Source organism: Macaca thibetana, chromosome X (genome assembly GCF_024542745.1).
Source record: "Macaca thibetana thibetana isolate TM-01 chromosome X, ASM2454274v1, whole genome shotgun sequence".
Taxonomy (NCBI): domain Eukaryota; kingdom Metazoa; phylum Chordata; class Mammalia; order Primates; family Cercopithecidae; genus Macaca; species Macaca thibetana.
In genome coordinates this window covers 60,572,618-60,599,301 of record NC_065598.1, presented here as the reverse complement: position 1 = coordinate 60,599,301, position 26,684 = coordinate 60,572,618, and the positions used below count along the sequence as shown (strand labels likewise).

Genomic DNA, 26,684 nt, shown 5'->3' with positions numbered 1-26,684 from the left:
GTTTTTATATAGGCATACAATATGTAATGATCAGATCAGGGTAACTGGGGTATCCATCACCACAAGCATTTATCATTTATTTGTGTTAGGAACATTCCAATTCCATTTTCAGTTATTTTATTATTATTATCTGTAGTTGTCCTGTTTTGCTGCTGAATACTAGATCTTATTCCTTCTATCTAACTGTATTTTTGTACCCATTGAGGATCCTCTTTTTATCACCCCACTCCACTACCCTTACCAACCTTTGGTAACCATCATCTATCCATGAGTTCATTTTTATTTTTTTGCTCGTACAATATGTGAGTGAGGTTATGCAATATTTGTCTTTCTGTGCTTTGTTAATTTCACTTAATATAATGTCCCCCAGTTCCATCCATGTTGTTGCAAATGACAGGATTACATTTTTTTGTGGCTGAGTAATATTCCATTGTGCATATATACCACAGTTTTCTTTTCTTTCTTTTTGAGACAAGGCCTCACTCTGTTGCCCAGGGTAGAGTGTAGTGGCATGATCATAGCTCACTGTAGCCTCAATCTCTGGGCTCAAGTGGTCCTCGCATCTCACCCTCCCATGTAGCCAGGACCACAAGCATCCACCCCCATGCCTGGCGAATTTGTTTCATTTTTTGTAGAGATGGGGGTTTTGAACTTTTGGGCTCAAGCGATCCTCCCTCCTTGGCCTCTCAAAGTGCTGAGATTATAGGTGTGAACCACCACGCCTGGCCAGTAGTGGCTATATGATTTACCTTCCTACCAATTGTGTATGAAGATTTCATTTTCTCCATATCCTCACCAGTATCCATTATTGCCTTTTTGATAAAAGCCATTTTAACAGGTGAAATGATAACTTATTGTAGTTTTGGTTTTCATCTTTATGATGATTATTGATGTTGAATGTTTTTTCATATACTTGTTGGTCATCTGTATGTCCTCTTTTGAGAAATGTCTATTCAGATACTTTCTCCATATTTAATTGGATTATTTGTTTTCATTCTTTTGAGTTGCTTGGGCTCCTTATATTTTCTGGTTATTAATCCCTTGTCAGATGGGTAATCTGCAAATATTTTCTCCTATTCTGTGGGTTATCTTTTCACTTTGTTGGTTGTTTCCTTTGCCATGGAGATTTCTAGCTCAGTGTTATCCCACTTGTCCATTTTTGCTTTGGTTGGTTGCATATGCTTTTGAGGTCTTACTCGAGAAGTCTTTGCCCAGACCAATATCCTGAAGTGTTTCTCTGCGTATGGATGTCCAGTTTTCCCAGAACCATTTATTGAAGAGACTCCTTTCCCCCAAATATGTGTTCTTGGTGCCTTTGTTGAAAATGAGTGAACTGTAAATGTGTGGATTATTTCTGAGTTTCTCTCCTAATTTATACAGGGGGAGAAGGAAGGAGGTCAGGAAGTGAAACCATATCATAAAGGGCTTCATGGCCAAATTAAGGAATTTGAACTTTATCATGAAGACAGTTGTGAGTCACAAGAGTATTTACGCTTAAAAGGAACATATGTATATTTGTGTTTTAGAAAGATAACTGTTATTAGTGTGGAGAATTTGTTTGCTGGAGCTAAGAATGCAGGAGAATGATATGTGAAGTTATGAGAACCTGAACTAAGGCAATGGCTGCATATGGAGAGAAGGAGATGGTTTTGAAAGATATTTAGGTGGTAGAATTGAAAGCAACTGGTGACAGATCAAATGTGACTAGAAAAGTGGAGGAATTTAATATGCATCCCAGCTTTCCTGGTTTCTGGCTTTGATGACCAATGAGTGGTGGTGATGTTAACAAAGATAAGGACCACAAGAAGAGGGACAGATGGTATCTTCAATTTTACACTTGATTTCAAGGTGATTAAACAGATATCAAGTATTTGATTTCAAACATTTGGGTCTCGATCTCAAGAAAGAGCTCTGGGCCAAATATGGACATCTGGGAACGTGTTGGAGGTCCCAAAGACCGTTCCTCAGGTTTTGTGATTTACTAGGAAAATTCATAGGACTCGGCGTATAGTCATACTTATGACTGTGATTTATTACAGTGAAAGGATACAAAGCAAAAATCGGCAAAGGGAAAAGGTTCAGGGGAGAAAGTCAACAAAACTGGAACAAGCTTCCAGAGTCCTCTCTCAGCAGAGTGACATAGGACACACTGAATTCCTCCAGCAGAAATTGTGACAAAACTTATGAAATGTTATCTACCAGGATGCTCATTAGAGGCAAAGTGCTCAGGGCTTCTATTGGGACCTGCCCACATAGGCAAGTTCTGCCTAGTGTATGCCAGAAGTCCAGATGTCCAGAAGGAAAGCAGGTATTCAGAATAAGCCACATTGTACAAACAGTTTTAAACACAATGCAAGTAGGCCTTTCTAAGGGTAGTCTGATGGTTAATATTGTCAATTTGATTGGATTGAAGTATGCAAAGTATTGTTTCTGGGTGTGTCTATGAGGGTGTTACTAGAGGGGAGATTAACCTTTGAGTCAGTGGACTGGGCGAGGCAGACCCACCCTTAATCTGGGTGGGCACCATTCCCTCAGCTGCCAGTGCAGCTAGAAAAAGCAGGCAGAAGAAGGTGGAATGAGCAGACTTGCTGAATCTTCCGGTCTTCATCTTTCTCCCATGCTAAATTCCTCCTGCCCGTGAATATCAGAGTTCAAGTACTTCGGCTTTTGGATTCTTGGACTTACACTAGTGGTTTGCCAGGGGCCTCAGGCCTTCTGCCACAGACTGAAGGCTGCTCTGTCGGCTTCCCTACTTTAGAGGTTTTGGGTCTCGGACTGATCCACTACTGGTTTTCTTGCTCCTCAACTTTCTGACGGCCTACCGTGGGACTTTACCTTTTGATCATGTGAGTCAATTCTCCTTAATAAACTCCCTTTCATATATACATATATCCTATTAATTCTCTCCCTCTAGAGAACCCTGACTAATACAGGTAGCAATCAGGCCTGCTAGGATAATTTTTCTGCAGAGAGAGTCGTTGGTGTTTAAGTGATATCCCTGAATTGTTCATCTTTAACAGTGTTTTTACTATCATAGTAAGACTGTAATTGCAATGACTTTCTGGTAACATAGCTTTGAATGTCTACTAGGTATGGGGATTGATGAGCTGTGACTTCGCAGGGTCATCTGTGAGGTGACTTGTTAGGGTCATGCTTGAGAGGAATGAGTAGAGATTGGAAGTAAAATCTGTCCACCTCAAATGTGTGTCTGAGTCTTCCAAAGAAGGTCTGAAATATTCTTGTTGGTCTTTTTGATGTGTATAACCTTCTAAGCTGAACGGGGAGCTCCATTTATTTTTCTTTGTATGACTGTCTTCTCCAAAGTTTAAGTCCGGGTAAGGGGGTGGGTAGAAAACATTTTTAAATGGTCTATATTCTGGGGACATTGACTTTAATGAGTTACATAGAGCATTCTTGATCTTATCTACCTTTAACTTTTTTTTTTATTTTTGCCAGTTCAGTTTATATTTGTTTCATGTGTTGTTAAATGTTTAGGGGTGTTCTTTACTTAGGGGAGTGATTAGAATTAATTTTGCAATGTCAGGTCTGTGGTGTTATAATATTTTGTCACTGTCTCTTTGGAAATATGTATTTTGGTAACCACTAAAAGCTGATAAACTTGAGTAAATAGATCAGTCTTTTCATAGAGTAAGTCACACCTAAAATGTCAACACCTCCAACCCCTAGACTAGTGGTTTAAAGGCCATTCAGATATGAATACTAGGAACCTAGTATGCAGTTTACATATATAACTTTTTCCCTTGCTAGCAACAGGCTGGAATTCGAAATCACTCAAGCATTAGCTAGCTGGTATTTAATCATCTATTCCTCAGAAATAGAAATGAAAATATCCTTGGTATAAAAGCTTTTCCAAGTATGCTGTTATTTTCTAGAAAGGAAGGGATTGAGACATATAAAAACAAAATGTACTTTTAGAATTAGAATAACAAAAATCATAGAAACACATATAAAACCCCATCTTGAAATTCCTGCCTGTGCCCATCAGAGCAAAAACAATAACTGTAAACAAGTAAATTAATATGAACAGATGCAAATATGAAGCAGACAGGTGAAGGAGGAGAAAATATGATGTACTCTTTCATAAACTGCCTACTAGATTCCTAGTATTCATATCTGGATGGCCTTTAAAACACTAGTCTGGGGGTAGAGCTGTTGCATTTTAGGTATGACTTACTCTATGAAAAGACTGACATATTTTCTCAAGTTTATCAGCTTTTAGTGGTTACCAAAATACGTATTTCCAAAGAGAGAGTTATATATAAATATATATTTTTATATATTGTGTTTATTTTCTTTTAGATATGCAGCACCTACCCTCCTGAAATAGTGGTTCCTAAATCTGTTACCTTGGGAACGGTGGTTGGAAGTTCAAAGTTCAGAAGTAAAGAACGTGTCCCTGTGCTCTCCTACCTCTACAAAGAGAACAATGTGAGTTAAGCAAATTTCTCTAATGAGAATTATACTTGGCTCTGGAAGACCTGTTTTAAGTTTCATGCTGCCACTTAGTAGCTGTGTGACCTCAAGCAAGTTCCTTAACTTCTCTGGACTTTCATACTTCTGAAGTTTTTTGAGAGGATCTCAGGAGGGAATAATATATGTGTACCTTGTAAATTGTAAATTGTAAAATGTTATGCAGATATTAAGTGGCATTTTAGTGTGTTTATTTGGTTTTTTTTTTCCTTTTCTATGGGATCCAGCTTGGTGGAAAGTTGTGAAATGACCGGAAATTAGTTGTATACAGGATTTTTTGGGACTGTGGCCTCCCGGTAGAATACAGATATCCTTGATACTTTCTTACTGCTTTTCATGTAATTTCAGGTAGTAGTAAGAAAGCACTTGATTTCTCTGTGTTTCAGTCCCCTTACTTATGTAGGAAGTGATAATATTTATCACCTCTTGTAATCACTCTGAGATCTGGGGTTAGACAAATAGGCAAGTTGTCAAGTGGGCAGCCATTCAAGTGCTAAAGAGTATAGTAATGCAATTGGGTGTCATACTATTGAAGTGAGTCGACCCCTTAAAAACCACATCAAAGTATAATCAATTTCATTAACTAATCATTACCAGACATTCATGTTAAATAGTTACATTGGTTTTGTGTTAAAGTGGCTTGAAATAAACCACCCTTCTGATTTGGCATTAACTTCTGAAACTAGTGAACCCTGTTCTCTTAAGACGCTGTAGATCTTTGCTCTATCTTGAATTCTGCTGCCTCTGCAAGCTTATGGTTTATGTGGGCAATATCACTGGGACTGTAAAAAGTGAGGCAGTTTCAGAAAAATAGCCCATTATGTATCGAGAATAGAATTTCACTAAGGAAATACTCAACGATGTGATTTTCTTTCTTTCTTTCTTTTTTTTTTTTTTTTTTTTTCTGTAGTCTGATTTGCCAAGACTGGGTTGGTAATTAGAGCCACATGCCCAGAGTAGGCAGGAGGTTAAGCGCAATGTCAGTGGAGAATGACTTTAGAGTCACATTTCTCTTTGCTTTGGACACTATCTTAAGTTGGCTTAGCCTCTCCCTCTACTCATGGAACCTGGCCAGGGTCAAGGAAGATTTTTGACCATTTGTGTATATAATCACTCAACTGACACACTTTTTCCTTACAGGCTGCCATTTGCCGCTGTAGCCAGCCTCTCTCTGGATTTTACACTCGCTGTGTAGATGATGAGCTCTTGTTGGAGGCCATTAGCCAAACAAACCCAGGGAGCCAGTTTATGTATGTTGTAGACACAAGACCAAAGGTATCTATTTGTCAGTGATGTCTTTGATATTTCTGCCTCTTGCAGTCTTCCTCCTCATATATTGAGACATGCAGTGTTATTGGGGAAGTTAGGTTTGTGTATGTGTGTTTATTACTTCGGACATTGTGTAAAATCATTTGGGGCTCCTTTTATAAGGTGGTCACTGACAAGTGAGGTTATGAGAGGGTAATTCGAACAACCCGGCTTTGCCACCGCAGTGTGACATCATTTGGGGCTCCTTTTATAAGGTGGTCACTGACAAGTGAGGTTATGAGAGGGTAATTCGAACAACCCGGCTTTGCCACCGCAGTGTGACGTCATTTGGGGCTCCTTTTATAAGGTGGTCACTGACAAGTGAGGTTATGAGAGGGTAATTCGAACAACCCGGCTTTGCCACCTCAGTGTGACGTCCTGCATAGAAGGCTTATTAGCATCCCTCATCTTTTTTACCAAGTCTATTCCTTAACCAGAATTTTCAGTATTCCCATTCTGGGGTCCAAATTTACTGTCCGAGAAAGAGCTTCAACTTAGACATTGGAAACTTACTACAACCAGCGTATTTTTTTTCTGTAAATGTGTTAGGTCACAGTAGTTTAATAATACTTTGGTTCTCCCAAAGCACCAGGGTTCACAAATTTTACTGCTATACGATTAACAAAAAATCTTTAGCTCATGTGGCAGTAATTCTTTTTTAGCATCTAGCACTGTTAGCTGGTTAAATTTTTTCCAGTTTACTACAGTGCAGTTTAAATCTTGGTCCCAGAGAATAAAAAAGACCAAGTTCATAAATTTGCCATGGATTTTGGCAGTGGACATGGATAGACCTAGTCAAATCCTTTGATCTTTCCAATAATTTAATACTGCATGATTTGTTGCAATGTGTTTTCTCAGGCTTTGTCTCTTTCAAATATGAACATTGCTGAATAGAGTGTCCTCATATTAACCTAAGTATCAGCTTACACTCCTCTCTGCATTAATTCCTTAACCTTCAACGTTTTGTCTAGCTCTATATGGGCTGTAGAAGAACTCATTGTGTCCCACAAAGAATAGATTCCCTATTCTTAAATGTTGTCCTTTTTACAAACAGCCCCAGAAAAAAATGATTTTGCTTATAATTTGGTATGTAAAGTGTGGCTGACTAAAAGGTTTCATTGCTGATTCTAGTGATTACTAAATTGGTGATTTTCATCTAAGCCTAAGCCAGATGGTGGTGACTTAAGAGTTGAGCAGTTGGATGTGCATGAAACCAGATAGTTGCCTTAGACAGCTTTCTGCCCCATCTTTGTGATCCCTCAGTGGCTATTCTCCAGAGCTACCTAGGACTGACTGAGCTCAGGAGAGAAAATAATTTCCCTTTCTGCTCAGGTCCATCCTTCAGTTTCTCAGAAGCTTGCTGTCTTGTTTCAACCATAACCACATCTGAAATTCCGCGATTGTAAAGAGTTTGATCGCGTCTGTATCTTTAAACATTAAATAATCTTAAAATAGTAAAGAGAAATATACCAAGCTTTGAAGGAACAAAACAGTTGGTGCCTTTTGTTCAAATCTAACACCCAAAAGCCCCTTTTATGTTCCATTTTCCTCTCTCCAATTTGAGCAAATTGAGACAGGCCTAGAAATATCTGGCATTCCCTCTCTTCTGGATGGCTAGATCTGTACTTTTAGTAGGAACTATATTATACTGACAAAATTTTGTTCTAGGAGTCAGTCAAACCTGTGGTCAAATCCTGCTTTCAGCCTTTATTCATATCATCTTGGGCAAATTGGTTCATCTCTCTGAGCCTGTTTTCTTTTGGGGATAATATTAGTACCCACTTTGAGAGGCTGTAATGAGGATTAAATGAGATAATGTACATAAAGGATTTAGCACAGTGTCACGCATAGTAGGAGCTCAGTAAATATTACATTACAATAGATATTACATCTGACATTCTGCAATTGGAAAGAGTTTAATCGCGTCTGTATCTTTAAAGATTAAATAATCTTAAAATAGTAAAGAGAACTACAGCAGGCTTTTGAAGAAACAAAAGGGTTCTTGCCTTTTGTTCAAATCCAGCACCAAAAAGCCCCTTTTAACAGGTTCCATTTTCCTCTCAGTTTGCCACCTGAATATTAAATAGGTATCTGTTACTCAGATCTGCCAGACATATATTTAAAGAGTGAATACTGGTATGAGGTAACTCGTTATCTGCATTAGGTGGCCTACCCAGACCTGGGTAGTGACTACTGTAATTATTATTATTACTGTTATTTTTGCTGAGGCATCACTCATAAACATCCTTGCTACTAGGTGACTATTGCTTATGCTTCCACAGGTGTTCCTTTGACATTTGTCATTAATTTAATGAAAGCTCAGTAACACTATCAATGTGATAAAAGATCAAAATTACCATCACATTTCCCCTTTTAACAGATGTCTTGCATTGTAAACAGAATATGTTTAGCACACTGACTTTTTTCCCTCTGCATGTTTTAACTTGAATAGTTTGTGCTTTGAGATTTTTGTATTCTTTTAATACAAAAATTATACCCTGTCCACATACGTGCTTCTCCTGCCTTCTGAAATGCACCATATTGGGAGATGAGAAAATAGGCCCAGAAAATAGAAAATCACTTAATTAGTAAGATGGTCATTATCATAGACAGTCTCTTGGCTTCCTTCTAGTTAGTCTATTCATATCTCCGCAAGTCTCATTTACTCCCTACCTCACCCAGCATTCTTCATATGACCTAGATATTTTCTGATTACCACAAGCTGAACATAGTGTTAAAACAATTGGTGGTGTCTCCATTTCAATTTTGTCAGTGAGTAAAAGTCATTTATCTCATGCAGTCACATTTTAGACATTTTTCTAGAACAGCTATTTAAAACTAATTGGGCTTTTGTGGTGATTTATGCCTATAATCCCAGCACTTTGGGAGGCCAAGGCAAGAGAATTACATGAGTCCAGAAGTTCAAGGCTAGCATGGGGAACAGCAAGACTGCATCTTTACAAAAAAACAAATTGTAAAAAAAATTAGCCCAGCATGGTAGTGCACGCCTGTAGTCTTAGCTGTTCAGGAGGCTGAGGCAAAAGGATTGCTTGAGCCCAGGAGTTCGAGGCTGGAGGGAACTCTGTGATTGTGCTGCTGCACTCCAGCCTTAATGACAGGTGAGACTCTGTCTCTTAAAAAATAAATACAATTAATTCATCCTAAAGCTCTTAAGCTTCTTTCTAGAGCTTCTCAGTTGTAAATATTTTTGAACTTTTGCATGTTTCTCAGTATAAAACCCTTTCAGCTGAGAAAACATTTGTGGTAGGCAGCTCAAAATTATTATTTCAGTTTTTTAGATCAGATATCCTCATAGCTGCTATATCCTTTATCTCTTAAGAAAGGTTTTCATAATGAAACAAAACACTATGTCTCCCTATTTTTCCCCTATATGAGTCTGTTACTAAAAGTACCTGATGTAAAAACTAGTGAAATTCTCTCCATTCCAGAATGTATCTCATCTGATTTAACTTCTTTTTAATTGGGATTAAAAAGAATTATGATTTTAAACTGTTCAGAATGAGGCATTGAGATTGATGAACTCCATTCTTTCATCATCTGACCTATCTGCTCTATTATGTTATCTACTATTGCAGTTGAATGCCATGGCCAACCGAGCAGCTGGGAAGGGATATGAAAATGAAGACAACTATGCCAACATTCGCTTCAGATTCATGGGCATTGAGAACATCCATGTAATGCGGAACAGTCTGCAGAAACTCTTGGAAGGTACAGGGATTTCACCTTGGCTAGGCAAGCGGCCATAGCTTTGCATTATTATGTAAGCAGAAAGCATGCCTGATTTGAGGTGGAATATAAAAGCAAGTAGGTGAGCAGAGTCAGTAAGTGGTTAGGTGTTTAACTGTCGTACAAATCTAGCTTACATAGTACTGAATTACAGCAGTGTTGGTCTGGAGAAAGGAGTAAGATGTTCATTTTCATAATTCGATAAAGTTCATCTGGGTCTGGTCTAGTTGGTATGAAAATTATTTCTCTCCGTAGAAATACAGAGGTTGATTTTCAGGGATAGGCAAACCAACATAAGTATTAAATAAATTTGGGGTTGATTTTATCATCCTCAAGGTAAGAAATTACCTTATTTAATTTGGTATAAGGATTTAGTCTGATTTCATCACTATGCTGATGAAGCTGAATTTAGACCTCAAAAGAATAAAGTTGATATCAGACAGTTTTGGTGATCTGTTATCGACTACAAAATGATTAGGGTCAGAAAGGAGGCAAGGTGGGATTGGGGCCTTACAAGACTCTTGGGTGTAGAACATTTCTCCTAAAACCACTATCCAGATTCCATGATGTTCTATGTCACTTCAGGCAGAGATAGTGAAAACCTGCCTTCTTTAGTGAACTCCCCGTTCTTCCTCTCCTTTCTTCAATTTCTTACTTGTGTAGTCTGCCATGACCTCCCCTTTACATCACCCTTGCCAGATCTCATCTGCTCAGTCTGCATCCCTTTTAAAATATTAATGTCCCTCTTCCTTAGGTCTCTTACTCCTTTCTTTTTTGCCCCAGAATATGTTATGGAAAAGGACTTTGTTTTACAGATTTTTAAGGCAAAAGATTTCCCTCTGCTGGCTAATTATTGCAGAGTGCATAAAAATTAACTGGTAATTTTTTTTTCAACGTGTTGACAGAACAGGGCTACAGGGAGTAGATGGGGATGTGGGAGTAGAGACAGATGCTGAGGGCCTTCAGAGGTTGCATAAGTGGGTGGGATTAGGATAGGGATCAAATATGTTTTCTAATCAGGGGAGGTATGTTTTCCTGTAGATGCTAATTCAGTCTTCTGGCTCTCTTCTTGAGAGATTTCTAAGGGCTTGAGAGTGGGTTCTACAGCGTAATAAAGCAGGGGCCCAGGCTAAGAGATCTGGTAGGCTTTAGACCTAGTTCTGTCCCTGACTCACTGTGTGGTTTCTAACTAATCATTTAACCTTTCTGCCTCAGCTTCCTCACTTACAATATGGAGATCCACTTTCTCCCCTTTCTTAATGAATAAATCGAGTTGATCGTGAATTTCAATCTCTGCTTCCTTTTCTACCTTAGTTTGTGAATTGAAAACTCCAACAATGAGTGAATTTCTTAGCGGCCTGGAGAGCTCAGGGTGGTTAAGACACATTAAAGCTATTATGGATGCTGGAATTTTCATTACAAAGGTAATAATCAGGACTTTTAAAATTGCACTGACTTTAATTATGAGATATGTTGAAGTAGTAGTGTGCCATGGAAAGAATATTGAAAAGAAAATCTAGTTTCTAGATTCAGCTCTGCCACTAATTCACTGTGTGCCCTTGGGCATGTCTCTTTTCTTCTCTGGGTCTCAGTGTCTCCATCTTTAAACAAGGTGGTTGAACTAAAATCTAATGATGTAACTTTCAGGCGGCCACAGAATTCTTTGGGAATATTATTAACCCTCTCCCCAACTGGAAAAATGAACATATGATGGTACATACAGAAAATGAACCTCAATTTCAGAGGGTCCACAGAACCCTGGACTTCACATTAAAAACTCTTAGGTGATCTCTAATCGATAAGTGATAATAATTGATCTCTGGCTCAGTTATTCTATGATATATTTTTGTGTTGATACTAAGGTATTAAGTACAAGAGTGTGTGTGAAATAAATGCAGAGCTTACGTATCTATGAGTTTTCAGAACTCTGAATACAAAGACCTATTTTTTTAAATGTCTTTGTATAGATCTGCCTCCAAATGCAGTCTAGGTAGGCTTTGTCACCCTGTATTTATGCTGACCCATTTATTTTCTGATCTCTAGGACCCTAGGCTCTGTAGCCTTTGTTAAGTGGTTTGTTTTCTTACAAAAAACAAAAACAAAAACAAAATTCAGTGTATATTTTCTCATTTTGACATTTTGTTTTTATGTATTTCTACATGAGAACTCTCCCTCTTCATCCCACCCCCATTATTTGTTAAAAGTAAAGGAGATAATGACTTTTCATCCATCTGCTATAATTTTCTCAGTTGAAGGCAATGTTATATATAGCTTCTGGCTTAAAAGGTTTGAAGATTGTATGTAATTAACTGCCTTAAATATCCAAGCCCTAATGCTTTTTGCTTTCCTAGTCCTGTTGCCTGCACTTTTCATTGTTATTGATGTTCACTATGTGACCCTGTCAGTTGTTTCAAGCGCACTATTCTAACTATTCTTTGTTCTGTTCCTTTTTCATAGATTCTACATCCATATATCTATAGTCCCTTTCTGAAACCAAGTTTATTAGACCAAAGAGAGTGAGGATGGATAAGAGGGAGATCTGATAGACAGTACAGCCTTATAAATATTGGTTGAATTAAAATGAATGAACCAAAAAGATAGGCTTGGATTGCACAGTGTTTCTGTGTTCCCTATCTCTATTACCACCTATCCAGTATCCCAAGCTTGAGAACCTCAGTCAGCCTTGAATTCTACCTCTTCTCCTCCATCTGGCTATTGCCAAGTCCCATGTGTTCTGCTTCAAAAGTGTTTCTCAAATCTGTCCTTTCTTCCCAGTCTCCACTGCTACTTCTCTAGTTAAGATAGCCACAACACATTGCCCACAGTATAATAACCTCTTAACTGCTTTACTTGTCTCTAGTAGTTACTCTTTAGTTTGGGAACCAAATTGCTACTAAAGTTATTTTTCTTGAACATGTCTGATCATGTCACTTTAAACTCAAAATCCTCCATTGGTTATCAATTCTATTGCCAATAAGAACTCATAAGCTTGACATTCAGAGTCTTTCACAATGTCACCCCAACTTGGCTGTAGTGGACCTCTTGCTATTCTCTAACATACTATGTTACTTCTTTTTCTCTCTCTTTTTTAAATGTTTATTATATTTACTTGTTTTCTCATTACAAAAGCAGTACATGTATATTATCAAAGAAGTAAACATTTCAGAAATATATAACATAAAATGTAAACATTCCCCATAGTTTGTCCCACAGTGCACACACATCACTGATAGTAGTTTAATGTTTATGTCCCTCGATCAGCACTGTCCATTTGAATTTTTTGTGATGATGGAAATATTCTCTATCTGTACTGTCTAATACAGTACCACTACATGTGGAAATTGAGCACTTAAAATGTGGCTAGTGAGACTGAGGAACTGAATTTATGACTTTATTTAGTTTTAACAAATTCAAATTTAAGTAGATATAGGTGGCTAGTGACTACCATATTAGACAGTGCCGTTGTAGAATTTTTCAACGTATAGAGTTACACATATTAATACTTTGTGAAATGAGCTCATACTGTGCATACTGGGTTTTTTTTTTTTTGTTTTGTTTTTGTTTTTGTTTTTGTTTTTTTTGAGACAGAGTTTTGCTCTCGTTGCCTGGGCTGGAGTGCAGTGGTTTGATCTCGGTTCACTGCAACCTCCGTCTACCGGGTTCAAGGGATTCTTCTGCCTCAGCCTCCTGAGTAGCTGAGATCACAGGAGCATGCCACCACGCCTGACTAATTTTTGTATTTTTAGCAGGAACGGGGTTTTGCCATGTTGGCCAGGCTGGTCTTGAACTCCTGACCTCAGGTGATCCACCAGCCTCGGCCTCCCAAAGTGCTGGGATGACAGGTGTAAGCTACCATACCCGTCCCATACTGTTCTTTAATTGACCTTTTATACTTATACTATTTAATGAGCATTTGTTAAGACAGTTCAGTCAGTACTACGTCATTCTTTTCAGCAACTATGTTATATTCCATTGTAGTAATTTACCATAGTCCCCTGTTGATGGAGAATTTAGTTGTTCCTAATTTTTCGCTAATGCAGATATTGCTGCATCAAATATTCTTAAACATGTATCTTTATAGAAGTGGATTTTCTGAGTCAAAGAGTATGAATGTTTCAAATTTTAATAGATGTGGCCGAATTGCCCTCCAAGTAGGTAATACCAGTTTCCATTCCTATCAACAGTGCCTGTTTTTCCATTTTGGCAGCAATGGTTATCATCAATCTTTTTGATCTTTGCCAGTGTGATAGGTGATACATTTTATATTATGTTTTAATTTGTATTTCTTTAATCATTAGTGAAATCCAGCATCTTTTTCTGTCCACCAGTGACTTTGGACTCCGTTTGGAGCCCTAAACAAAGAACATGGTTGCTGCCATCATGCTCTGCCTACTACCTGAGGTGTCTGCTTAATTGAGAAGTCAAAAAGGTTGAAAAACTTTTTTCCAGATCTCTTTAACTCCTTTTTTACCTGCAACCTGACTACTTTTCTAGGAATACCATTTTTTCTTGTACCCCATTACAAAGATTATTCATTGTCCCGCATCATATGAACCACATGACCAAGGGCAGTTTCACTATTCTTGCTCCTTACAAAAGCCCCTCCTCCTTTCAGATCTATTTCATTTAGCTATACCACCCTATACACCTCCTAGTTACTCTTCCCCCTCCATTAAGGATGTTGGGAACAGCCTTGCCACCTTCTTTTCCATCCTGGTTCTTCCCGTCATCTGAAGAGATTTGAATGTCAATGTACAATTTATCAAACATTCTGCACTTATAGTTCTTTGGACTTTTTATAATTCCAGCTTTCACATCCTTAATCCAGCTAGCATAGTTCTTCTATCTCATGGAAACCTCTGCACTTTTAACTCCTCTTTTTCCAAACTTCTTTTTTCTTCCCTGTATACCAAGACCGGATAGTATAGCACTTCATCCATTCCACCTTGTCTCTTATCCTTCCTCTCTACCTGCCCTGCTAGCCACGGTCATTCTCTGCTCTTACACCCTGACCTCTAAGCATTGCTGCAAATAAATATATCCCATAGATATGTTAGTTGGTACTATCACAGGTTTATGCTTGATAGTCTTAGCTGAGGTCCTGTAGTTGCAGGGCCACGGAACAGTTATTTTATGTGTATTTGGTTGGCTTCCAGTCCTGTTTCACCAAGCAGATCTTCCTTGTACCTTGCTTTCAAACTGGCTACATCATGGTAACTTCCCCTCTATAAGCCCATATTGAAACATGTCCTTCATGGAAAAATGTATGTAATACCTCTTCTCACTATTATCCTTACCAAATTCTTCACTATCTCAGAGGGCATGGTGCCCCATCTTCTGTGTAAGGATACTCACTCCACCTATATTTGAAATTCCATCTCTTCCTACTTTAAGGAACCAACTCTATCGGTTAAACCCTCTTTGTCTTACATTTTCAACCTATTATTTTCGACTGGCTTCTTCCCTCAGTAGTATGCTCAAATGGTTTCTCATTCCTAAAGAAAAAGTACTTTTTCAGTCTTCTAGCTATTGCCCTCTTTCCTCTTGGTTATAACCTTCTGAAAAGTAGTTAGTCTTTCCTATTAGTACTTCATCTCCCTTCACCTTTCAGCCCACTGTGATCCAATTTTCATATATTGCTCTTCCAGAGGTCTTATGACCTTTGATTTGTCGTATCTAAGACTCACTTGTTAGTCTTCACTCTATTTTGACCTTTCTGTTGCATTTGGCACTGTTCACTCCTTTTCACTTTGAACCCTTTTTATAGTCCTGACTTTTATCCAACTACTCCCTCCTGGATCTTTTTTTTTTTTTTTTTTTAACCTTTTGGGCTTTTTTGAACAGGCTGACTCTTATGATAATCCTCCTTCCTCTACATGCCCTTTAAGGGTCACTGCTTTTTAAGGTCTTTTCTTTTGTCACATTTGGTCTCTGCCTGGACAGCGTCAAGTATGCACACAGTGTACAGTGTATACTACTGTCTCTATTCAGATAGTGGTGAAATCTATGCTCTGGCTCAGATCTTTCCCTCTTCTGATCTTTAAACCCACATATCCAATTGTCCCACTGGACTTTCCATTAGATGTCCCTGAACTACCTCAAACTCACCATGGCCAAAACAGAAATCTTACATATCCCCACTACTACCTAAAACTTTCTTTTGTGTTCATTATTTAGTCTAATGGCACTACCATCCACCTGGTTGCTAAACCACACATTTCAGAGTTATCTTTAAGTTTTCCTTCTCTTTCATCCCATGTCTAGTCTCTCACTCTGTCCTGTTAAAATGTTCATAATTAAAATCCCTCTTGTGTTTTTCAGCTCCACTGCTACTACCTTACCTCAGGCCTATATGGACTTCCACGATTTTAGTAGCTCCCTAACTGGTCTTCCTATATCCAAACTCATGTCCTCTCAATCCATTCTCCTTACTGCCACCACAGGGATCTTTCAACGATGTACATCTGATCATGGCACTCCTCTGCTATCAACTCCCTATTGCCATCAGATAAAATGTATACCTGATTTGTCTGACCCTTGTCCTCCTAGCCGGCTCTATCACTCCTTGTTCTCTCACTTCCAGCTTAGCCTGAGCCATTAAGTGTTCTTCCTCTATGTCATGCCTCCTTGCAGTGTACACTCTGTTACATCATTCTCCAGCCTGAAATGTCCTTTCCTCCTGGTCCATCTGATAAATTCCTATTCATCTTTCCAGACCCACCTTAGTTGTCTCCTCCTCCCTGGTTATCTTTTGTGCCTTTGTTATACCTGGCATGGATTTTTACCTTTTATTTTTCATTGGTTTGCAGCCATGCATGTAAGTGTTTGTCTCTTTTGTATTCCCAGTGCACATCATAGTGCCTCTTGTACAGTCACTCAATTATTGGCTAGGTGTATGGATGAATGAATGAATGAGTGAATTAATGTCCTTCTTCACCTAAGGAAATCCTAGTCTTTCTTCAAGGGTCGAGCTTCCCTGGCTCCTGCAAAAGAATATTGTTACTATACATTACTGTATATTACCAGTAGTTTTTCCATTGTATTTTAATTATTTATTTATCTTCGGTCACCCTGACTAGTTTGTGGGTTCCTTGAAAACAGAAACTGAGTCTTATTTTTGTATTTCTAATACCTGGCACATAGAGGCGCAAAATTGTTAGAATGAATAAGTGAATGGTCAATATGTACCATTGCCAAAATTTCCCAGGTTGAGTAACTGCCCAGATTTTTACATCATTCTGATTGTATTTATATAATCGCTTATTAAAGTGACCTAAGACAGGCGAGCACCTCCATCTTATGTTGAAAGCATTTGTGTTAGTAAGACTAAAACAGCTAGAGGAGATTGTTGTCAGATCTGGGACTAGAATGCAGAGCTGTCTGTGTTTTTGAGTGTGAATTCTTCCTCCAGTTCGCCTATTCCTCTGAGAATTGATCCTTGGTTTCTTCAGAAGCTTAGTGAATTTAGAAATCCCCTCATTTTTCTTTTTGCCCTGCATTATGGGTTAGTTTTGATATTCTTTTCCTATTTGGTAAGCTGTCCCTCTCTTGCACTCCATTGTTTTCCTTTTCATTCCCCATAGAAGATGCTAACTTTATGAGAAAAAATTAATGTAGCCCATAAGACCAGGTTCTCTGTGCTTTAGGGACTGTATTTGGCAACTCTTTAACCCAACAAGCTATGCAAGGGTTGCTTATGGTACTTTTTTTTGCCTCTTGTCTTCACAGGCAGTGAAGGTAGAAAAGGCCAGTGTCTTAGTCCATTGTTCTGATGGGTGGGACCGCACAGCACAAGTCTGCTCGGTGGCTAGCATCCTCCTAGATCCATTTTATAGGACATTCAAAGGACTCATGGTAAGAGAGCACGCTACTGTATTTTACTTTGTGTAAGAGACAGATTGCGACAAAATAAAAAGAACTCTCAAACAACTTTTTTTTTTTTTTGCCAGAATTAACTCTAAGTCTACAAAAATAGCTTTTTCAATTTAGCTTCTTTTCATTAAATTTAGGTGTGTACTATCTGTATACTTTCTTTTGTATGTTCAACATACTTCTTACCTATCAGAACATAAGTTATATGTAATAGACTACTGTACAGAGTAGGAAAAGCTCAAAAAGTTTGCAAAACTTAATGGATGACTGTTAAATAGGCTGTCCAAGGGGCTCATCATCTTTAACATGTCAGCTGTTTGAATGTCAGACTCATGATTGTTTTCTAGTGCTGAATCTAAGGCCTCTTAGTTGATCTTTCTAAGAAACAGGACTCACCATAGTGGTTTATTCTCATTTCTTTGGAAAGCTTTTTCTTTTTCTTTTTTTTTGAGATGGAGTCTTGCTCTGTCACCCAGGCTGGAGTGCAGTGGTGCAATATTGGCTCACTACAACCTCCGCCTCTTGGGTTCAAGTGATTCTTGTGCCATAGCCTCCCAAGTAGCTGGGATTTCAGATGTGCACCCCCAAGCTCGGCTAATTTTTGTATTTTTAGTAGTGACTGGGTTTCGTCACATTGGCCAGGCTGGTCTCAAACTCCTGGCCTCATGTGATCTGCCCTCCTCAGCCTCCCAGAATGCTGGGATTACAGGTGTAAGCCACCATGCCTGGCTGGAAATTTTTTTTTGATGGTTAAAAATGGTTTTGTTACTAGTATAAAGCTAAGAGCTGCCTTTGGATTTCTGTTTTTCAAAGTTTGAGTTTAATATCGTGCTTGTCAGGATTGCATTTAGTTATGGCTCAGTGGCTTGTCACACATCATGTGAAAGCCAAAGGAAATTTGACTCTGGATATGTCTGAGAGCATCTGAAATTTGAAGGCACCCTGTATAGGCCTGTGATGAAATCTAAGTTACTTAGTTATCATTTAGGAAATTAACTATTTTATGATCAGTTCAACCATTTCAGCAAAGTGTTTTGACATTCTTGTGTGCATAATTAATTCATTTTATGATTTTCCTAATGCAAACTCTTTCTTTTGTATAAAATGAAGATCTTGATAGAGAAGGAATGGATATCCATGGGCCACAAGTTTTCCCAAAGGTAAAAATATACTCATTTTGAAGGAAGAGGCTGAGGATAGTTCATTAGGGTGAAGTATGTCAAAACCTCAGTATGTACATGTAAAAGAAGGAAGAGGAAGTTGAACATTGCATAAATCTCTTTTCATCAAGAAACAAGTATTCTAGATACTATGCTAGGGCACTAAGGTGACAAAAGTAACCAGAATATTATCCCTGTTTTTAAGGAGTACAAGTAATTATATCAAATTGTTAAATATTTCAAGGAAGAAAAAGGCAGCACAGGCTACAGAAGGAAAAGTGCTTAACATTGCACGAAGAGGTCAGGGTAGGCTTCCAGGAGTACACAGCATTTAAGGATGAGTTTTTGGAAATGAGAAGAAATATAATAGGAAGAACAAGGGAATGAGGAGGTCATTCAGAGGGACTAATATCAAGATAATGCACCTTAAAAGGTGCACCTTTTGAAAGATAAAAGGTGCAGATTTGTTCTTTTTTAAGGGGTGAGGATAAGGGCTTATATTTATCTGTTGTCTGCCATAAACCAAACTGCTTCACTAAGGCTTTATCTGTGTTATCAGAACAATCAATAAATATTTGTCAAATGCCTAACAATGTGCTGTATATTATATCAGACACTAAGCTGATTCCAAAGGCAAATAAAATTTGAGATTTGACTGGGCACAGTGGCTCATGCCTGTAATCCTAGCACTTTGGGAGGCCAAAGCGGGTGAATCGCCTGAGGTCAGGAGTTTGAGACCAGCCTGGCCAACATGGTGAAACCCCTTCTCTACTAAAAAAACAAAAATTTAGCCAGACATGGTGGCGAGTGCCTGTATCCCGACTCCTTGGGAGGCCGAGGTAGGAGAACCGCTTGAACCTGGGAGGTGGAGGTTGCAGTGAGCCAAGGCCACACCATTGCACTCCAGCCTGGGTGACAAGAGCAAAACTCTGTCTAAAAAAAAAAAAAAAAAAAAAAAAAAATTGAGTTTTACCCCAAGGAGATTATAATTCAGGTCTTATTTTCCCCCATTGATATGTGTTCATTTAATTTCATTTGGTTGCCACTCTCTAGCCATCTGGGTCCATGTATTTATTCTTCCTTCACCCACAAACTTTGGACCAGTCATTATGTTAGGTATTGAGAAGACGGAGTTGAATCAGATATCGTCCCTATCTCTTCTTTGAAAGAAAAGAAAAATCAGTGATGACAGTGTAGTATGGTAAGTGCTTAAGACAGAGGAAAACATAAACTAAGGAAGTTTACCCATTCTGGGGCAAAGAAGGCTTCCTGTAATAGCTGACATTTTAACTGAGATTTAAAGTATGAGTAGATGTTATTTAGAAAGGGAGAAAGCATTCTAGCTACTGATGTGTTTTAAACCATAAAGGCATTAAACAGGATTATGTGTTTGAGGAGCTGCAAGCAATTCAGTGTGACTGGGTCAAAGGGTGTGTAGGGAGAATAGAGGAAATGAGGCCAGGGAAGCGGAGCCAGAGGAGAAGATCATTCAGAGCCCTGGTTTTTTTTTTTTTTTTTTTTTTTTTTTTTTTTTAAAAAAAGCTAAAACACTTGAGTGTTTTGTGTACATAGTAAAGCTATATTGGAGGACTTTGGACAAGGCAGTGACATGATGTTTAGATCTATATTTTACAAATATCCCTCTGACAGCATGCAGAAGATTGAAATTGGTGGCAAGGGGCTGAATTAGTAGGCTACCAGAATTGATGAGGGCCTGAAAAAAGACAGAAGCAATGGGATAGATACAAGGGTATTCAGGAAGTAGAACTCACCAGAAGATGGGAGGAAACATTAAACAGTTCTGGGATGAGGTTTCATTCATGTACTTTAATAAATGTTTCTTAAATACTAATTTTGTGCCAGACACTATGCAGTAAACAATATAGATGTGGTCATTGCTCACATAGAGCTAAATGTAGCTATTTAAATTAAATTAATTAAAATTAAATACAATTAAAAATTCAGTTCCTCAGTCACAGTATCCACATTTCAAGTGCTTAACAGTTAGTGGCTGCTATATTGGACAACACAACTGTATAAATTTTCCATCATTGCAGAAAGTTCTATTGGAAAGAGGGTGTATAAAAAAATAGACTAGATGACCAAAGGGTTTAGAGTATGGATGACAGTGAAGGACACCAGCAGCTAAGAGGTCTGCTGGGATTAACTAGCTTTGAAATTCTGGCTGGCATTTTGGTATGAGGTGTTTCCTTGCTGCTGCCAACAGAGACAAAAGATGATCCTCCTACAGCCTATTCCCAACAGTGTAATCCTTAATGCTAACTAGTGTCTTCCTTTACCTTTATTTGCATCTCTCAGGTGTGGCCACCTCAATGGGGACTCTAAAGAAGTGTCCCCTGTCTTCACCCAGTTCCTAGACTGTATCTGGCAATTAATGGAACAGTTTCCCTGTGCCTTTGAGTTTAATGAAAACTTCCTGCTAGAGATTCATGACCATGTTTTCTCCTGCCAGTTTGGAAACTTCCTTGGTAACTGCCAGAAGGATCGGGAAGATCTAAGGTGAATTTACTTTGTGAGAAGACACTGAACAGGGAGAAGGGGGTCAGTGCAAAAAGAATGTACCTACCACCCTGAATTTGACATAGCAGTCAAGAAAGGGGAGGAGATAACAATAATAAAAAGAACTTTTGAAGCATAAAGCACTCAATGTTTGCACAGAGATCTCTCAGAACCCTGAGATTTCTCATCTGTAAAATAGGGATAATAATGCCTACTTTTTAGAGCAATCATGAGGATCCAATAAAATAATGGATGTACAAGGCCTTTGCAAATAATTAATTGCTGTGCAGGTACAAGTAGTCATTATCTACAGTCCTTTCTCACTCATATCAGAGATCACAAACTAGCAGCTCGTAGGCTGAACCCAACCCAACAGGCATGATTTGTTTAGTCTGTGGAGTATTTTTTTAAACTCCTAATTAGTTGCCAACATTTTTGTTTATTTCCGTAGGTGTTTGGGGAACAGGTGGTATTTGGTTACATGAATAAGTTCTTTAGTGGTAATTTGTGAGATTTTGGTTCACCCATCTCCTGAGCAGTATACACTGAATCTAATTTGTAGTCTTTTATCCCTCACCCACTTCCTACCCTTTCCCCCTGAGTTCCCAAAGTCCATTGTGTCATTCTTATGCCTAGTTGCTAACATTTAAATATCAGTAGATTTCACATAAAAATCCAGTTATTTTAGAATGTTTTTTATAAATACTCTGAAAAATCAGGAGCTTTGGCAACACTAGACTGTGTTTTCTCATGATAATAATAAGCTAGAGGTGAATAGTAGCTGTTCCATTTGGATGAGGCAAACTCACTCTTGTTGACTGCAGTTCTTACCATTCTCTATAGTTTATTCTTAGCCCATTTCTAATGTTATCTGCCTAGTTCTAGCAGGCAATTGAGTTTGCACCCCTCTCTTAAACTAACATCTTGGCAATATATGAGACATAAGTACTTTTTGAAATTGACAAGGTAGAGCTGCTATGAACAGTATCTTCGTTATTTTAGAGACAGAGAAAAAGAAATAGAAAAGTAGCTGTTTCACAACTCACTCCTATTTCACAGCTGTTGGCTGAGTTAGTAGTTAGCCCAACCCACAGGGCCCTTTATAGCATAGCCAGGATGACATTACTTCTCTGTGATTTGGTTTTCCTGTCAACATAGAGAACAATAATAAGTCTTTCTGCTTCAACATTTGTATTTATTTGGTAGTGTCTCTCTTGATGCCATGCATGTTTCTCTCTCTCTCTCTCTTTACAACTAGACCTTTGTCACTTTCTCCCCAAATTCTTTTAAGGTATTCATTCTGTCTTTGTTTACCTATGCATTAAAACCGAGAATCTTTTCCATAATCTTTTTCCTTCTCTTAAAATCAAGTCAATATATGTGGTATTTTTCACACAAATCTGGATATCCATTTAAAAAACATAACAGTTGAACATTTTAACATATTTTAAAATAGTGATTACTTAAAATAAGCAGAAGTGTCATTCATTCATGAACGGAAAAGCACGGGCTTTAGAATCAGGCAGACTTGGGTTCAAACTTTGGCTTTGTTACCTACTAACTATGTGACCTTGAACAAAATAATATTTAGTTTCATTTTCTCGGTAATTTTGGGCTAAAATATCTCAAAAGGTTTTATTGGGAAAATTTAAGGAGGTATTTTAGGTAAAGAGTTTGGAACAGTGTTTGAACACATAGTAAATACTCAACAAATTAGTTACTTTACCAACGGAATTTTTTTTTCTGTTATAAACCAACAGCAAATGAGAAAGATGGATATACAGAGCCTTTGGCCTCACTGGAATGCTCTGACAATTGTAAAAGTTACAAGACCACAATTTTAGGTCTTACTGCTTATATCACTCTTCATTTCTCCTTTAGCTTCCTTTGACATGGTGTGTGTGCAAATGACCTTCTCATGAATGGTTATACAGCAGCTCTCTTTGGGAACCAGTGGATCTCATGTATTTTGAGGTGTTAACTAAGGGACTTGCTTACTGGTTAAGCAGGCTCCCCATGGTCTCAACTAAAGTATAAGAATCAGTTCTGTAATATAAATGCCATAGTCTTTAGTTGCCCACCTGGGATAGCTCATGAACATTTTCTAGTATAAATTTCCAATTGTCTTTCACTATGTTAAACCTTCTGAAGGGAGGAGAAGCTGGCTTTAAGTAAAATGAAAAATAGAAGAGCCACAAATTCACCCCGTAGAACCTATCTCTTAACTTACCAGACTTTTAAAAGCAATTCCAGAATTTTTACAACCAGAAAAGTCATTAGTTCATAAAATCCTTGATTTGGAAGATAACTTAGAGGTCACATTTAACAGTGAGGAAATAGGCCCAGAAAAAACTCGGGATTTTCTTAAGATCACACAGCTGTTCCACACAGAGACTGGACTTAGAATCTCCTGTTCTCCAATATGGAACTCTTTCTAGCCTCTCATTTATTTTAAAGATGGATAAATTGAAGCCCAGATAATTTGTTACTCCATCAACACTTTTTATCTACTTATTTTTCTTCTGTCATATCCTGTCCTCCTTTCTTGAGTTGGGTTACTTGTTAGTAAAATTTGCTGCTTATCAGTTCAACAGGACTATTGAGATTACTTGCTTACTGCTTTTAATTTTTTGGCTTGTTTTTCTTTTCTAACAGAGTCTATGAGAAAACACATTCTGTGTGGCCTTTCTTGGTTCAGAGGAAACCAGACTTCAGGAACCCTCTCTATAAAGGCTTCACTATGTATGGGGTACTCAATCCTAGTACTGTGCCCTACAACATTAAGTAAGTTCTTAAGTTTTTCCCTCCTTTCTTATAGCAGGTCCCAGGGTCTCAGCTTCCTTGCTTCTCCTTAGATAGCTGCCATCATCTGTACAAGCCTGGCTATGGAGTAGGATACTCTGTCCTCATATCACCCATACCTTGCTGCTTCTGAAAACAAGAGCCCAATTCCTTTTGGTTTTCAGGGCTTTGCTGTTACCTGCTTAGGGAAATAGATAAGAAATTGTAGTTGATTTGTAGGAATACAGCCAGTCAAGATAACATTTGTTTGATTCATTTACTCTTCCTCTGTATCTTCTACTTTTCTGTCCCTTACCCAATAAAGAAAAGAAAAATAAAGGAAACCAGGAGAGTGCTGGTAATGTTTGTTATATTTTTCCAAAGCTTCTGCAGGCTGAAGCACTCACAAAGAGTGCAAAGCAGACATTAATATATTTATTAGCTCTAATAGCTCATTTTGTGGATTCTTTAGGATTTTGTAAATGTAAGATCATGTCATCTCTGAATAGAGAGTTTTATTTATTCAGTTGCAATTTGGATGTCTTTTATTTCCTTGCCTAATTGCTCTGGCTAGAACTTCCAGTACAGTGTTGGGTAAAAGTAGTGAAAAGAGGCACCTGTGTCCTGTTCCTGATTTTTTTTAGGGGGAAAGCTTTCAGTCTTTCACTATTGAGTATTGATGTTAGCTGTAGGTTTTTCACAAATTTCCTTTTTCATGTTTCGGATGTTCTCTTCTGTTTCCAGTTGAGTGCTCATTGTATTTTTTTTTTTTTGCTATTATTATATTTTAAATTTTAATTGACACAATAATTGTACTACATATGGGATATAGAGTGATTATGCTGTATTTGCCTTTGTGTGCCCGGCTTATTTCGTTTAACATAATTTCTCCAAGCTCATCTGTGTTGCTGTGAATGACAGCTTTTCTTTCTTTTATATTGCTAAAATAATATTTCCTCGTGTGTATATGTCACATTCTCCTTCTCAATCCATCCGTTTATGAACATTTAGGTTGATTTCATATCTTGGCTATTGTGAATAGTGCTGCAATAAACATGGGAGTGCACATACCTCTTCGACACAATGACTTCATTTTCTTTGGATATATACCCAGTAGTGGGATTGCCAGATAGATCATAGGGCAGTTCTATTTTTATATTTTTAGGAAGTCCATAATGTTTTTCATAATGAATGTATGATTTACATTTCCACTGATAGTATGTGAGCATTCCCTTTTTTCCACATCTTTGTCAGCGCTTGATATGTTTTGTCTTTTTGTGAATAGCCATTCAAACCTGGCGAAATGATATCTCATTGTGGTTTTGATTTGCATTTTCATAATGATTGGTGATGTTGCATTTTTTTCATATACCTATTGGCCATTTGTCTTCTTTTGAAAAGTATCTATTCAGATCTTTTGCCCATTCTAAAATCAGATTGTTTGCTTTGCTATTTAGTTGAGTTTCTTATATATTCTGGTTATTAATCCTTTTTAGAAGGATAGTTTGCAAATATTTTCTTCCATTCTGTGGGTTGTCTCTTCACTTTGTTGATTGTTTCCTTTACTGTGCAGCAGAAGCTTTTTAGTTTGATGTAATCCCATTTGTCTACTTTTGCTTTTGTTACCTGTGCTTTTAGAGTCATAGCCAAAAAATCGTTGCCTAGTCCAATATTATGAAGTGTTTTCCCTATGTTTTCTTCTAGTAGTTTCATAGCTTTCAGTCTTTCATTTAAGTTTTTAATCCATTTTGAGTTGATATTTGTATGTGATGAGAGATATGTACCTAGTTCCTTTCTTCTGCATATGGGTATCCATTTTTTTTTTTCCAACACCATTTACTGAAGACTGTACTTTCCCCAATGTTTGTTCTTCACACCTTTGCCTGTATATGCATTTGTTTTTCTAGGGTATCTATTCCATTGGTCTATGTGTCTATTTTTAGATCAGTACCATGCTATTTTGCTTACTATAGCTTTGTAATACATTTTGAAATCAGATAGTGTGATATCTTCAGCTTTCTTTCTTTCTTTCTTCCCCCCCCCCCCCACACGTTTGCATCAGCTATTCAGGATCTTTTGTGGTTCCATACGAATTTTAGGATTGTTTTTTCTATTTCTGTGAAGAATGCCATTGATATTCTCATTAGGGATTACATTGAATCTGTAGATCACTTTGGATAGTGTAGACACTTTAACAATATTAATTCTTCCAGTCCATGAAGATGGGATATCCTTCTGTTTATTTGTGTCCTCTTCAATTTTCTCCACCAATGTTTTATAGTTTTCAGTGTGAAGATCTTTCACCTCCTCTGTTAAACTTATTCCTAGGTATATGTTTTTTGTAACTATTGTAAGTGGGATTGTTTTCATGATTTCTTTTTCGGATAGTTTACTATTGATGTATAAAAATACTGCTGATTTTTGTATCTTGCAACTTTACTGAATTTGTTTATTAGCTCTAGCAGTTTTTTGGTGGAGTCTTTTGGGTTTTCTGTATACGGTGAACCCTTAAACAACACGGATTTGAAATGTGTGAGTCCATTTATATGTGGATTTTCTTCCACCTCTGCAACCACTGAGTCAGCAAGACAACCCTTCTTTTTCCTCTTCCTCCGCCTACTCAACGCAAAGATGACAAAGATGTAGATGTTTATGATGATCTACATTCACTTAATTAATAGTAGATGTATTTTCTCTTTCTTATGATTTTCTTAATATTTTTTTCTTTAGCTTAACTTATAAGAATACACTATATAATACATATGACATACAAAATAGGTGTTAATCAATGATTTATGTTATTGA

At 37.7% G+C, this 26,684-nt stretch overlaps 1 protein-coding gene across 2 annotated transcripts in view; it reads left to right on the top strand.

The window, feature by feature from the left end:
- Nucleotides 1-26,684, top strand: part of MTMR8 (myotubularin related protein 8) — a 120,178-nt gene that overhangs the window by 37,788 nt on the left and 55,706 nt on the right. For both annotated transcript variants that reach the window (XM_050776904.1, XM_050776906.1), the window contains exons 5-12: nucleotides 4,321-4,449; nucleotides 5,632-5,766; nucleotides 9,396-9,528; nucleotides 10,861-10,970; nucleotides 17,275-17,400; nucleotides 18,529-18,578; nucleotides 20,898-21,098; nucleotides 23,754-23,882. In XM_050776904.1, the coding sequence (XP_050632861.1) occupies nucleotides 4,321-4,449; nucleotides 5,632-5,766; nucleotides 9,396-9,528; nucleotides 10,861-10,970; nucleotides 17,275-17,400; nucleotides 18,529-18,578; nucleotides 20,898-21,098; nucleotides 23,754-23,882 (1,013 nt within the window). The remainder of the gene's footprint in view (nucleotides 1-4,320; nucleotides 4,450-5,631; nucleotides 5,767-9,395; nucleotides 9,529-10,860; nucleotides 10,971-17,274; nucleotides 17,401-18,528; nucleotides 18,579-20,897; nucleotides 21,099-23,753; nucleotides 23,883-26,684) is intronic.